The following is a 15,910-nucleotide window of genomic DNA, read 5'->3' on the forward strand; positions in this document are numbered from 1 at the left end:
ATGAATAAAAAGAGTGAGGCTATGGTCAATTAAATAAATAAATGAAAAAAGTGTGACTGCTGAGAGTGCAAGCAGCTAGGGACACTGGTCCTCTCAGCCAAAAAACAGACCGGCCCATCTGGAATTCTCCCGGTCCTTCTGATTAGCCAATCTGGGTCTGGGTTATGGTAACTCAAACCGTTTGAGGAAACCGATTGCAGCAAACCATTTAAGTTCAAAAACTAATTCTAATGATTACTGTGAAATTAATCCATTTGAGTAAACAAAGCAATTTGACTAAAAACCCAATAAATGAAGAGAACTCAAACCAACTGAGTACTATAAAACCAATAAGTAAAGGCAATAAACTGCTACAAACCATTTGAGTTAAAGGGCACCTATAGGCTACCCCTTTTCCAGATTTAAGATAAGTCTTTTTTGTCTCCAGAATGTGTCTGTAAAGTTTCAGCTCAAAACATCCTTCAGATTATATATTATGGCTTTCAGAAGTTTATATTTTGTAGCCCTAATCATCAGGTAGTGGTTTTTGTGAACTGTGCCATTAAGGCTAGTCCTTCAAGCCCAACATTTCCACTTGCTTGTCAATATGCCTTAATCTCCTTCTTCGGCTGCTTCAGACAACAGATAGACATGAAGGAAGCAGATCTCACCTAACTTTTGTGAGAAAAACAACAGTAACAACTTTACCAACGAGTATTTGATGCATTTGTTGTGGAGTTGCAACGATGAGTCACACACAATGTCATTACAAAGTTAAGGCACACACGCAGACACACACACACACACACGCACGCACGCACGCACACACGCTCAAACACACACACACACACACACACACACACACACACACACACACACACACACACACACATCGCGGACACACACAGACAGTGCGCGCATTTAGCTTTGCCCTCTTTTTTCAAATGTTACAGGATACAAGTTAATATCCACGGCTGTATGTATATCTGTTATGTTAATGTACAAAATAAACCTAATTTAATGTCTACAAACTGGGATTGAAGCGTCTTCTTTTATTATTGTACAGACATGCGGCTATGGTGATTCATTACAAGTTTTATAACATTTTAAACTTGTAAAACTCACTCATGATCACATCTGATAATAATTGATGATCCTAGCGAACTGAACAGACCTTTTAATCCTGGTTACTTTGTGCACATCCTGTCTTGTTTATATGATTATACACATGACTACCGGGACATGTTAATATGCAGCTGTCAATCAATTCAGTGGGCGGGGTAACCGCTCCAATTGGTCCACCGTTTTTATGTTGTTAATTTAAAAAAAAAGGGCTGGGTGTGTTTACATCACCCCAATATGACGGTATATTCACTATATCTACACATATGTCTGCCCAAACAGCTTGAAATGTAGATTTTTCATAGGTGTACTTTAAAAAACTAATCTATATGAGTATTCTGAATTTATTACATTTAAGTTGAAGGTATTTAATTAACTCAATACCTTCAAAATTTTTCAAATGAATGTGCGACAAGACTGATGACACTCAATGAAGAAGCCGATCAGATTCAAGAACCAGACAGAATTGTTGTGTGTGTGTGTGTATACATATATACATATATATATATATATATATATATATATATATATATATATATATATATATATATATATATATATATATATATATATATACATATATATATATATATATATATATATATATATATATATATATATATATACATATATACAGAGTTTATGGTACATTCTCACTGTTCCTAAATCTTCTAGAGAGATGATGGGCAAATTGTTTTTCACTAAAGGAGAGATAAAACACACCTTTTCTTTTCAGAATTATGTTTGTTTATGTTTTTGAACTAAACATGGATCATGTAAGAATTTTTCTTTCTGTTTATTGAATCAAATAATAAAATCTATGCTGATGTGCTTAATAGTTTTGTAATAAATCATGTGACCTGAATATGAGACGACAAGTTTAACAAGAAATTTTACTTATCAAGTTTCTTATACCCCCATCTCATATCACAGCTTAAATTCTCCACAAAATTCACAAAACTTTGATAGTTTCACTGTTTATCTTAACCATGAACATAATCTCTCTGCTTCTGCTGACCACATCTGATGTGTGAAACACAACTTAGCAGTTTTTCTGATGCCCCACAAAGATGTTAATTTTAATGTTTGTGGTAAATAAGATGTCACAATGTTTTGAAAAAAAAAAAAAAAAAAAATATATATATATATATATATATATATATATATATATATATATATATATATATATATATATATATATATATATATAACTTTTACATAACAACAGCCTTTTGGAGTCTGGAAATACACAATTTTAAGAAATGCACGAAAACATTAAGTTTTTAAAAATGTCACCATTTTTATTTCTATGCAAACAACCAGTATACAAAAATCTTTGTGCCATTATGTGTGTCCATAGTGCATCTTAGTCATGTAGACATGCACAATTCCGAATGTGAATAATATGCAATTTAATTATAAAATCAAAGAGTTCAAAATTAAAATAAGGACACATTCTCATCGCTGAGTCTAAGCTAAATATGAACTCTGGGGACTTTTACAGTTGAAGTCAGAATTCTTAGCCCTTTTCTTAACTTATTAGCCATTCAGTCAATTATTAGCATGCGATTCTCTCGAAATTAGTTTATAAATAAACCTTACTTAAGTAAAAGTAATGAGGTATCTCAATACCTTAACATTGAATTCAAAACTCATTTCAAATAAGTAGAATGAACCTTCAGTAAATTTTGGGTTAACTACACTCATTTCATTTGATAATGTTGACGTTGGGGTTTTACAGTGTGCTCTTATGTACAACACTTCGGTTGTCTTCAAATGTTCTTTAAATATAAATATTGTATTGTTTTGTCTTGGGCTTCTTCTACATCGGCTACGTCTCTGTCAGTCAGCCTGGCCCTCTATATGCCACACTCACCCTCCCAAAATGGGGACATCTGCAATTTGCATTCATTGACTTTGTTTTGTTTTCTTTTATTGAGTTCTTCTGCGATCATGTGTTCTTCATCAGTATTTCTGTGTCACCATTAAGCTGCTCAATCGTTCAGTTCAGTTAATCAGTCTGCATGACTACATGCCTTAAGTTATCGCAATATGCTGTGTTTTTATATTATTTACCATACTGATATATTTGGATATGAATTCAGCAATAAATAAACTGACATGTTTATGAATTATAGACCAAACTGTCTGTGATCTGAAAATGATACCAAGCGTTAACAGGAACGCCATCTGGCTTATGCAACATCTTAAAAGTCTCCACGAAGTTGCAAACATTTGATAGTTTCCACTGATTATCTTTATGATTAGATAATCATAACCATTTCTCTATTTCTGTTGGCTCTGCTAAATAAATATGTTTCTGTGTGTTAAATAAGTCAGTGTTTTTTGGTACTTTGGTAGTTGACAAATCAGCAGTGGAAAAAATCTAATTTGTGAAAATGTTTCCATTTACCACATACAGTTAAAGTCAGAATTATTAACCCCTAACCCCCCCCCCCCCCCCCCCTGCAAATTATTGGCCTCCCGTTTTTTTTTTTTATACCCAATTTCTGTTTAAAAGAGAAAAAAATTTCATCACATTGATAAACATATTAGTTTTAATAACTCATTTCTAATAACTGATTTATTTTATCTTTGCCATGACGACAGTAAATAATATTTTATTAGATATTTTTCAAGACACTTTTATAAAGCTTAAATTGACATTTAAATGCTTAACTAGATTAATTAGTTTAACTAGGCAGGTTAGGGTAATTAGGCAAGTTATTGTATAACAGTGGTTTGTTCTGTAGATTATCGAGAAAAAAATATAGCTTAAAGGGGCAAATAATTTTGTCCCTAAAATGGTGTTTAAAAAATTAAAAACTGCTTTTATTGTAGTTGAAATAAAACAAGACTTTCTTCAGAAGGAAAAATATTATCAGACATACTGTGAATTTTTTGCAAATATATTATGACTAGTCATATTCATCCATTGACTTCCATTGAAAAATATTTGCAGATATCTCTAAATGAGTTTTGACTAGTCACAATTGTAATTAGAGATATCTCTGAGTTTTTACTAGTCATAATACATTTGGAGATGTCTTTAATTCATCATATTTAGAGATATTTACAAATATATTTGAAGATCTCTAATTAATTTACTAATAGTCGAATTACAGTTGTAGATATCTTGCATTGGATTTTTGACGAGTCAAAACTCAGAGATATCTGCAAATATTTTTCAATGGAAGTCAATGGATGAATATGACTAGTCATAATATATTTGCAGATATCTCCAATCTGATTTCGTACTAGTACAATTGTAATTGCAGATACCTCTAATTGTCATTCTGACTAGTCGAATTATAATTATGACTAGTCAAAATATAATTAGAGATATCTCTAAATATATTTATGGATAGTCAGAACAAGGTTTAAATGCTAAAACGGCTTGCCATACGCTCTCACTCAGTAGCACAGTGGAGATTTCTCTAGTTATATCGTTTCAGTCGTTTGATATGCAGTGACATGCAGTCAAATATTTCGCCAAACAGTCCTTAGGGATGCGGGGACACGCAGTCAGATGTTTCGCCGAACAGATCCGCCACTTTTGGCGCTCATAAACAATCATTAAGCTCTCGTGCTGCAGGAATGAGGAGGTCTGCTGAAGGCGCGCAGCTGGCGTGCTGTGAGGAGTTTGCGTCTTTAATAAACTACGGCAGTTTGCGTTCACTGAACAGTAAGAATGATTAATAAATCCATATCAAACAGTCCCTTAAAAGTCACGTCTCGCTTTCGGTTTCGGGCTTTGGCGCGTTTTGCACTCACACACAAGCGTACCGCGCCAAAGCCCAAGTGTACCGCGCTCAGGCACACCTCTTCCAACTGGGCCAGGGCCGGCCAAGTGAACCGTGCTTGAGCGCAATTCAGCGCACTCACACTTCTCAAACGATCCGGGAAACGGGCCTGGGCACGGTACGGATGGCATAGTGTGAGTAGGCCCTAAGTTCAGCTCAGTTAAGTGTGGTTTAATATTCACTGCTGAGAGTCCAAATACTGAGGAAAGTAAAAGAATTAAAAAACATTTAGAGAAACCAGGCTCGTTTGGGCACGACCATTTCTACTCTAGCCAAACGTCTTGTGCAGAGCTGCAGTCTAGGCGCTGAAGGCTGGAGAATGCTGGACATCATAGAAGACTCGTCTGTCCCTGGAGCGTCACAGGATTCAGTCTCATGCTCTCCAATCCACCAAGACCATCATAGCAGCTGCTCTAAATGCGGCCTGGTCTAGGATTATTTAAACCTTGGGATTATCTAGTTGCTGCATAGTCTATAGGGGCCTCGGGATAAGTATCCCCAGGTACTGTAGATACATTATTAGTGCTACAAAGACTTTCTGACTGAGGATACCTTGTCAACAAAGTAATGAAGGCAATCATCACAGGTTGAGCTTGACACATGGTTTAAAATGTTAAAAGAAGGTGTTAAAATGGAGAATTGTATAAAATAATATTCTAGGACAATTACAAATAGACAAGGTGATATTAGAGAGATAAAAAATATGTTTTTGAAAATTTAGTCAGGATGTCAAAGTTAGACCCTAACTCTTTTTTGAAGAACATCCTGGAATTTTTAGGACAACAGAGTGTCAGGGGCATAGTTTAACAACTCATCTAATGGATAGTCATACCCAGGGTGTGATTTACATGAGGGGCTGACCCCCTTATTTAACTCTTGATTACTCCTGAAAGACATCCGAACAAGATGTATGGGGAGGGGCTGTGGTCTGCCCTTTAAATAATTTAGAAATAGGTTGCTCTGATCTGTATCTTATTAATAATAAATTAACAACCCCAACACCACCTATCACTGTAGCAGAGCATTAGGGCCAACACAGACCCCTGGCAAAGCACCTTATCGTCATCTAACCTACAACAATCAGACATCACTGCAAAGTTATGTTGAGCCAGAAACAGTACTGTAGAGTTTTAAACATGCTTACCCTTGCAGACAAACGATTATCTCTACAAAACTTCTTGGATTTTATGTTTTTAAAAGGAACTTGGCTCAAAGGTGTCAGCAGAGCAACACCTTTAAACGAGTCAGACCACCCAAATTACACTTTTATGAATGTTTGCAGAGATGGTAAGAAATGTAGCTCTTTTTAAAGATGATTCTCAGTGCAAAAAAAAAGTTTTAGGCTGGTTTGATGGTGAATAGCTTGAGTGATGCTTGCTGTGAAGCCATATCTACAGTACCAGCTGACAAAGGATTCAGACAGGGGAGCTGATGTATTACCAAAAAAAAAAAAAACCATGACAAATTTGCTGAAGACAAATGCTAGATAGTAAAGTTCTGATTCTAATTTTAAGTATTCTCTTAACTCTAAACTGCAGTGACAGAAGTCTTCTGATTCTTTATTAACAATTACAAGAGAATAAAAAAAAGAAATTTTATGAACATTTGGAAATTTAAAGGGATTCATTTGAGCAACTGATTTAATCCTCACTGTCATGGTGCATTTTCAATGATATCACCATCTAGATAATAATAACATGATCAAAACTGTGGATTTTAAGTCAATATTTCAGTTGATGACAACTCATTAATCAGGGGTCTGTTCTGTGTACCTTGCTTAAATGATCTAAAATGATTTGACAGATCCTGGATCTTTTGTTTAGGTGTGCTAAACAAATAGTTCGTGCAGTATCACATGTTCTGCACAAGGAATATGAGTTCTTAGCCTCGGGAAAAAGATTCAGAGTACCTTGCTGTAGATTAAACAGATTTAAAAATTATTTTTATCCTACGAGCATTAAGCTATTAAATAATAGTGGTGGCTTAGATTGAGAGTATCAGTTTGCTTATTTATATGTATATGGAGTGAGGCTTGTAACTTGTATTGAATTACTTATTTGTGTTTTGTATGTTTATTGTTTTGTCCATGTTTGTGATGACTGCAGCTGAGGGCAAGAGCCCAAGACAAATTTCTCTAATTGGGACAATAAAGTTTTACCTTACCTCACCTTTTAATCTTGATATCTAATCTCTGGCTAATTTGGTTCTTCAAACAAGATTGCGAATCATATTAAAATGTCTGGATGAATTGATCTAAGATCGCTGTGTGTGTTGTGAAGGACAAATGATAAATGATTCGTCTTTTGTTCGGATCTGTATATGAAGTGCCAGATCCAATAAAACGTAAACGTGACTGCTAGGGATCATGGGATTGATGATGATGCGAAGATTACTATCACTGAGAAATGGTCAGACTTGCAGCTTTGGTGAATAAAGGGTTAAAGTTAATTTTCACAAAATACCATACTATAAGATCAGGGTGTTATGTTACATAGCAATTTAATTCTTAAAAAGCATATCTCGTGTCACAAAAACTGCCTTCTTTCATCTGAGAATAAGTTACAAAATAGGCTTTCCTTCTCATATGCAGAAACAGTAGTTCATGCTTTTATGACTTCAAGGCTGAATTACTGTAATGCTGTGTTTGCTGGCTGCCCAGCATACAGTCTATTATCAAACTTCAGCCAGTACAAAATGCAGCTGCCAGAGTTCTTAACAGGTCTAGAAAATATGATCAAATCACCTCAATTTTATCCTCCTTACACTGGCTGCCTGTTAAGTTTCGTATTGAATTTAAAATGTTGCTACTTACCTATAAAGTTTTAAATAAACTAGATCCTGTTTACCTTACTAACTTTCTGTCTCGCTTCATTGCATCAGCTCTTTAAGATATGAAAGCTTTAGCTATAGTTCTACCAGGAAGACTAAAATGTCACATCATTCATAATAATAATCTCGTCAGCCTATAACAACCAAGCAAGCCATATATAAAAGCCCATCTAAACAATCTGTTTCGCTGTACTCAGGTAACATTGCGGAAGTTTCCCTCCATCCTCCCCACCACCACCACCACCACCACCACCACCACCAACACCAGGTCGGCCTCGTCTCCACTCAAGGGGTTGGCTTTGCCCTGTCTTCATCTTCAGGCAGGATCTGCTAGCTCATCCAGAGTTCTGCACTATAGACGGGGCTTACGCCAAAGGACTTTATGAAAGGATCGTAACGAACTCGCATTTATGCAAACAATTCACAATAAATGTTCAAACGTTTATCTGCCTCCTAAAGTCTTTCTGGTAAAACTAAACAAACTCAGGGCTTCTGGTTGTCCCTAAAATAGCAAAGTCAAGTAAAGGGGGTTGAGCCTTTTTAATTAAGGCTCCTAAACTTTGGAATAGCCTTCCTGATAATGTCTGGGTCTCAGACACACTCTCCTAGTTCAATACAAGATCAAAGACCTATCTATTTATAAAAGCATACACTCAATGCATTGCTTAATGGTATGATGCATGAGTGTACTCCATGCAGGTAAGCGGGCTTGATAACCACATGTAGGACATACTCCACCTGTCTTAATGCACCGAACATTTTGTTAAAAACACTCATATGCTTTGCAAGTTTGTTTCTATGTTTGTTTAAATAACTACTATTTTTATTTAAAGCACTTCATTTTTGCATCTCGTTTAAATACACTATGAACAGCTGCTACGCTAATTACTTTCTTTGTTCTCCACCTGGGTATACTCATCTCGAGGCCTCTAGAGACTATGCAGTGACATTGATGCGATTCAAGACCTGTGAAGAGACGATCCAAAGATATTCATAATCATGGACCAGGCCGTATCCCAAACTAATGTGGTGGTCATGGAGGAATGGAGTGCATGAGACACAGAGATTCTTGCAAGACCACACTGACAAATGATTCCTGATCTCCCGCCGGTGCCCTACCCACACCTCTAACTTCTCCATGATGATCGTCCAGCTTCTCCAGCCTTCGGTGCCCAGACTGCAGCTCCACACAAGATGTTTGGCCAGAAGAATTATGGTCATGCCCAACAAAGATTGGTTTCTCTCAAGATTGTTTTCCTTCACTTCGTCAATTGAAGTTTTTTTTTTCCTCGCCACTGTCCACTGGCTTGCTCAGATTGGGACGTGTCGATCTGCGCTTCGGTGGATTTGCTCTTCAGTGATTGAACTTTCAGCAGTGTAAATTAAACGACACTGAACTGAACTTCAACTCTGAAATCTGGACTTTACTAGAATAATTGTGGCGTATCTATTATCCGCCACTGTGCCTGAACCATGCATGAACCCATCATGATGGCTACACACTGCCTTTAAGAGGTAGTGTATTTTGGTGTAGTGTATTTACCAGTTAGTGTAACTTTTGAAATGGTATGAAAGTGTTGAGTAATTGACTAACAACACTACTTCTTTCAGCTCATGTGGGTAAAAAGGAGGGCACAGAAGCAAAACTTCACCTCAAACCTTACATGGTTTTTCTTCAGATGTATTGGCAACATATCTGCTGGTTTCCTCATTTTTAAGAGGGCTGGGTTTCCCAATAATCATGTGTCTTGGCTCTTAAGATGGTTTTGTACATGCAAGGTTTTGAACATTCTTTGCAATTCCACATTTTTCTCAAAAAGACAGACAACATAATCACGCAAGAACAGTTTCTACTGGCTACTTAGAATTTGTGGCCTATTTCCAAATTGCTGAAATATAGCTATACCTATATGAATTCATATAGCTTGAATGTTTAAAACAAAAATCATCATCTATCGTCTTTTATAAATCACTGTAAGGCACCTACGTAAAGACTGGGGCATAAAACGGATATAAAAAACCTTAAAGTTTAAGAACAGATGGTTATCAATAAGAAATGCATGGATTATCCCTATTGTTTTTTATTGTTTGTTTATATAACCACTATTTTCATTCAAAACACTTAATTTTTGCATCTATTTTCTTTAATCTCGACCTGGGGATACTCATATCGAGGCCTCTAGAGACTATGCAGTGCCATTGATGCAATTCAAGATCTGTGAAGAGATGATCCCAAGACATCCATAATCCTGGACCAGGCCGTATCCCAAGCTAATGTGATGGTCATAGGGGAATGGAGTGCATGGGACACAGAGATTCCTGACAAACAATTCCCCACATTAATCCTGTTGGTTAGCTTAATCTCCCGCCGGTGCCCAACCCACATATGCAACTTCTCCATGATGGACGTCCAGCTTTTCCAACCTCCTTTTTTTTTCCTCGCCACTGGCTTGCTCGAATCGGGACTTGTGGAGCTGTGCTTTGGTGGATTTGTAGTTTATATGGACCCATTTCTTCTGAATCAAGATCCTGCAAGTGTTTCTCCTTCCTACAGAACATGTGGGATTAGAATTAGTGTCCTGTTTTCTGTTGTTTGCAACATTTTTATTCATTTGTGTCATTTGTGTTTTTTTAACTTGTAATCGATCGCGTACCTTGTAACCACGTATCTATTATACATTAGTGCTTGTAAAGTATCTCTCAGGTTAAATCTTTTAAGCTATGTTACATATTGCAACCAAAACCATGTTGAAAACACTTCTTCCTTTATGGATTTAAATGTGTATTGTGCAATTTTCTTTTAAATAGTTCAACGTTGCCACTGTGTGGATTAATACTGAATGTGTGTCATTGTTATTGCTTGGGGTTGAGGTCAAGAGTAATATGTTGGTGTTTAACTGCATTGATTTAATGCACTCCTGCATTGGGCTCACACATATACTTTGTGTTTCTTCCTGACCATGGTGAGCATTTCTCTCTGTCTCGTGATGACCACAGTCAATCAATCACAACAGACAGTCTCATCGGACCAATCACCGCAGGTTAGCATCACACAAAGGAGGGGTTTAGGAATAAATGAATCACTGAACAAATCATATGGGAGTCTTTGAGATAATTAGGTAAAAATAAATGCATATTATAAGACAATGAAAGTGTTTTTTTACTTAACGTTCATGTCAGCTGTTGTTGAAGACGCCCAAAACCAAAATAGGACATTTAATAATGCAAAACAGGGGCTCTTTAAACGGTGACTGCTTTCTTGGCTTTAGTGAAATGTTGTATTTGTATTTAAAAGCTTGTGTACAAATTTGATGGCTTTTAAGTGACTTTGTGCTTGAACTGTTCATGATGGCTACACACTGTCTTTAAGAGGTAGTGTATTTACCAATCGGTGTGACTTTTGAAATGGCATGAACGTGTTGAGTAATTGACTAACAACACTACTTCTTTCAGCTCATGTGGGCACAGAAGCAAAACCTCACCTCAAACCTTACATGTTTTTTTTTTTTCAGATGTACTGTATTGGCAACATATCTGCTGGTTTCCTCATTATTGAAGAGGGGTGGGTTTCCCAATAATGATGTGTCTTGGCTCTTAAGATGCTTTTGTACATGCAAGGTTTTGAAAGTTCTTTGCAATTCCACATTTTTCTCAAAAAGGCAGACAACATAATCATGCAAGAACAGTTTCTACTGGCTACTTAGAATTTGTGGCCTATTTCCAAATTGCTGAAATATAACTATACCTATATGAAGTCGTATATCTTGAATGTTTAAGACAATAATCATCATCTAACGTCTATTGTCAATCACTATAAAGCATCTACATACAGACTGGGGCATAAAACAGATGTAAAAAACCTTAAAGTATAAGAACAGATGGTTATCAATAAGAAATGCATGGATTATCCATATTGTTTTCCATTTTTTTTCAGTTAGTTCTTTCCATAGGTTGTTTTGTGCATGTCATACTGAGATCTAGCCTTTACTTGTAGTACAAGCTTAAACTTGTACCTCAACTTTTACAGTTGAAGTCAGAATTATTAGCCCCCCTTTAAAGTTTTTATTTATTTTTTGCTTTTTTTAAATATCTCCCAAATGATGAAGTATGTCTGATAATTTTTTTTTTTTTTACTGGAGAAAGTCTAATTTGCTGTATTGCGGCTAAAATAAAAGTAGTTAAACATTTTTTAAAACCATTTTAAGGTCAAAATTATTAGCCCCTTTAAGCAATTTATTTGATAGTCTACAGAACAAACCATCGTTATACAATAACTTGCCGAATTACCCTAACCTGCCTGGTTAACCTAATTAACCTAGTTAAGCCTTAAATGTGACTTTAAGCTGAAAAACTAGTCTGGAAAAAAATCTAGTAAAATATTATTTACTGTAATCATGGCAAAAATAAAATAAATCAGTTATTAGAGATGAGTTATTAAAACTATAGTGTTTAGAAATGTGTTAAAGATACTTTCTCTCCGTTAAACAGAAACTATGGAAAAAAATAAACTGTATCATTCATTCAAAACCCAGTAAAAACAAGTAACACATTAATTTAATTTGTGCCTTTAATTGAGTTTGTGCCTGAAGAGTTCATGGTGGCTGGAAACAAAAGAGGTGTATTTTGTGAGAGTTTCATTGTGGGCCAGTTGGTGTGGTTTTCGAAATGACTCATACTTTACTGGCAGCCAATCAAATGGGTTTCCTCCACTCTTAAGAAAACAAAAGCTGTTGCTCAGGGTGCAAAATTAAAATTAAAACATCAGTTTGAATGTCTGTACCCACCTTTAGTGTCTATTTTTAGAGAGGTGTATTTACTGTATAGTGTTTTTTTCATTGAGAGCTCACTGACAGTCTTCATCATGACCATCATCATCATGTCTGTGCTCCTGCTGGTTTCTCTAGTGCCACACCTGACCTTCACTGGTAAGACATGACTTAAAGGTTTGTTAAGAATATTGAAAATACATGTTCTAATGCAGTAATTTACTAACAACACTATTGCTTTCAGCCCATGTGGGTATAGAGGACGGCACTGAAGCAAAACCTCACTCCAGACCTTACATGGTTTCGCTTCAATATTATAGCCAACATATCTGTGGTGGATTCCTCATTACTGAACAATTTGTCTTGACTGCTGCACATTGCTGGGCAAAGTAAGAGTTTTGTTTAGCGTGAACTGAGCTAAAATCCTCTTTGATTGACACATCAGCTGCAGTAGAGTCATACAGTGCATCATATGACAGTGATATACAATGTGCTTTTTTTTTTAAACAGAGGTTTGGTCCTCTCGGTTGTCGCTGGCGCCCATTATTTGAGTGAAAATGAAATTTACGACTCATTTGAAGTGGAATCCTACATCCCGCATCCAGACTATAATTCTAATACATTTGAGAATGACATCCTGCTTTTGAAGGTATCAACCTGTAATACTTTTATTCTTTGGCATTTGGTGGTTCTGTTTTGAAACACTCAAACAAAAATAGCAGAATAATCACAAAAAAATAAGTCGTTAACCGTTTTCAATATGGGTGCACTAATATCCATAAAAATACTTAACTAATGCACGGATAATCATGGCATATTGTATATTTAAAACTTTATCACTGCATGAACAACAAATGAGCATTCTATATGGTTCATACTTTAAGTAATCTTTAAACTGTAATAGTTAAATGAGTCATAATGAACTAATTCCCTAATAGCATATAGTATTAACTAATAGTGTTAATGTGTTGAAGACAGGTCATAACCATGTTTTTTCAACTACCAATTGTTTAATATTTTGCCAAAGTATCATGATGTTATGATTTTAATTGTTGAGCCACAGACAGGACATAAACTGACTAGTTATAGAATATAACAAAGTAGTTAACAGTCCTGTGCCTAAACAAGCAGCGATAACATAATGGGTAAGATTCTTTTAATTGACAGTTCATGCTGTTAATAAACCATTAACTAAGACATTTACCTCAACAAATACTCGTTAGCTGCTTATTAATAGTTAGTAACTTAGATATTGGGTTTAGGATTTTGGTAGGATTAGGGATGTAGAATAAATCATACTTTATAAGTACTAATAAACAGTTAATATCTTAATAACAGGCAGGAAATACGTCAGTTGTCAACAATGTGAATTGTGACAGACAAAAATGTTACCACACAATGATTCCTTTGCAAATCTTTAGCTAATAATTAACTAAAGCAGACAATTGCAAGTTTAATTAAATGACTTAAATTAATTTAACATATGAATTTATATCATTATTAATATAATATGTTATTAGAGAATAAATACATTATGACTCATTTAAATAATCGTTTATGGATTAATGTAATCATATCAGGTATATTCAATTTTTCCTCGTGAAGTAATCATCAATGATTGTTAAGCTCTTAAAGAGTTATGCATGACCTGTGACTTTATGAACATTATGTAAACATCATTTTGAACATTAGTACATACCAATACGTTCATAATTAACAATTGTGTTTTGGATTACAGCTAAAGACAAAAGTTAGACTGAGCAACATTGTTGGAATGATATCATTACCAAAGGATGGAGAAGATGTTAAAGCAGATACTCTCTGTAGTGTTGCTGGTTGGGGAACACTGTGGAAAAATGGCCCAAAGACTGATCGTCTAATGGAGGCAGAGACAGTTATAGTGAATGATGCAGAGTGTGAACGCAGATGGGGATCTCTTTATAAGGCCTCAAAGATGATCTGTGTTTATGGTCATGGTGGATCCTGCTATGTATGTATAAAAGATGATTCATAATTTATGTTAATGTTTGAACTAATTTCACTAGTGACGTGTTGATCTTTGTGTTTTAACAGGGGGATTCTGGAGGTCCTTTGGTTTGTGATAACACTGCTTTTGGTATCACTTCTTTTGTTGACCTTTATCTCTGTAATTCACGTTTGCGTCCTAATGTGTATACTAGGACTTCGGCACATCTCCCCTGGATCCACAACATAACTGGAAATTTTTAGTGGCTTCATGTAAAAAGATTTTTTATTGAATTTTTATGTAAAATTTTCAATAAAAGTATGAAATGGCAAGCATCAATCAGTTGTATCGTCTTCATTGTCATAACCATTTAGAATTAGAATTTTACATAATTATAACTACAAGATTATAAGGGTTGAAAACTACTGGTCAAACAGTAAGATCATACGGTGGCCAGGAAGTGCAAAACAACATTACAAAGAGTGAAACACTTTTAACAAGCTCGAGACTAATTTACATTTTGAAAAAACATTTTTACCTATCATCAGACACAGTTACATAGGAAAAACAATTTTACCAAGGACCAAACAAATTTATGGAGGACACGGACCAGACATACTGCATTAATGGGCTCTATTTTGACGGTCCATGCTCAGAGCGCAAAACGCAGGGCGCAAACGCTTTCAGGACTTGTCAGAACACGTTTTTGCTAATTTAAGGACGGGAAAATCTACTTTGCACCGTGGTGTATGGTCTAAAAGGGTTGAGTTTATTTTCTTAATGAGTTATAGGTGTGTTTTGAGAATAAACCAATTAGAGTCTCATCTCCCATTCCCTTTAAGAGTCAGCTGCGTCGCGCCAAGAGCACATTCGCTATTTACAGGACGCAAAGTAAGTCTAAGTGGAAAAAAATTAGCATTTTACTGGCAAACAGTTAACAGTTTTTTTAACAGAAAACTGTTAAACAGAGCATCTACTGCGTAAGAATGAGAGATAATGGATCACTTTCACTTTCGCTCTTGGATAGGGAAACCTTTACGCACAGACATCAATTAGTCTATAAATAAATAATTTTGTTTGTTAAGCGCAAATATTCGTTTCAAAACTATTTCTAAATTCAGTTCTAATTTCCAGCAAACGAATAAATGAACAATAATAACAAAATGTGCTCAAAAACCTGAGTTATATCCTAAAACACATGCTGTGTCCCATATGGTCTAAAACCTGACAGGTGGGCAAATCTAAGCTTGTTTTTAATAAAACAAATATAAATATGGATATAATAAATAATACTGCTAATAATAATAACATTATACAAAAGCAAATTGTTATGAATGAACTGAAAAAGCCTCCCGAGATGAAGAAGATATAAAAGCAGTGATTTTTCATATTTATGTAGGCTAGAAAATAATGTTTTGTAATATTTTAATCCTTTATATTTATAT

General features: G+C 35.3%; 1 protein-coding gene across 1 annotated transcript; it reads left to right on the plus strand.

The window, feature by feature from the left end:
* The first annotated feature begins 11,186 nt into the window (after nucleotides 1-11,186).
* Nucleotides 11,187-14,802, plus strand: si:dkey-21e2.7. The gene is made up of 5 exons (XM_017353303.4): nucleotides 11,187-12,658; nucleotides 12,744-12,888; nucleotides 13,010-13,148; nucleotides 14,238-14,489; nucleotides 14,573-14,802. The coding sequence occupies exons 1-5, from the start codon at nucleotides 12,595-12,597 to the stop codon at nucleotides 14,726-14,728; spliced, it is 756 nt and encodes a 251-aa protein (XP_017208792.2). The 5' UTR covers nucleotides 11,187-12,594; the 3' UTR covers nucleotides 14,729-14,802.
* The last annotated feature ends 1,108 nt before the right edge of the window (nucleotides 14,803-15,910 follow it).

Source organism: Danio rerio, chromosome 22 (genome assembly GCF_049306965.1).
Source record: "Danio rerio strain Tuebingen ecotype United States chromosome 22, GRCz12tu, whole genome shotgun sequence".
Taxonomy (NCBI): Eukaryota; Metazoa; Chordata; class Actinopteri; order Cypriniformes; family Danionidae; genus Danio; species Danio rerio.

Excerpts from the sequence above, each read along its gene's own strand:
- si:dkey-21e2.7 (XM_017353303.4), top strand. The coding sequence starts at position 12,595 with ATGACCATCATCATCATGTCTGTGCTCCTGCTGGTTTCTCTAGTGCCA. Across the intron at positions 12,659-12,743 it reads GCCACACCTGACCTTCACTG|CCCATGTGGGTATAGAGGAC; the intron begins GTAAGACATGAC and ends TATTGCTTTCAG. Across the intron at positions 13,149-14,237 it reads ATGACATCCTGCTTTTGAAG|CTAAAGACAAAAGTTAGACT; the intron begins GTATCAACCTGT and ends TTTGGATTACAG.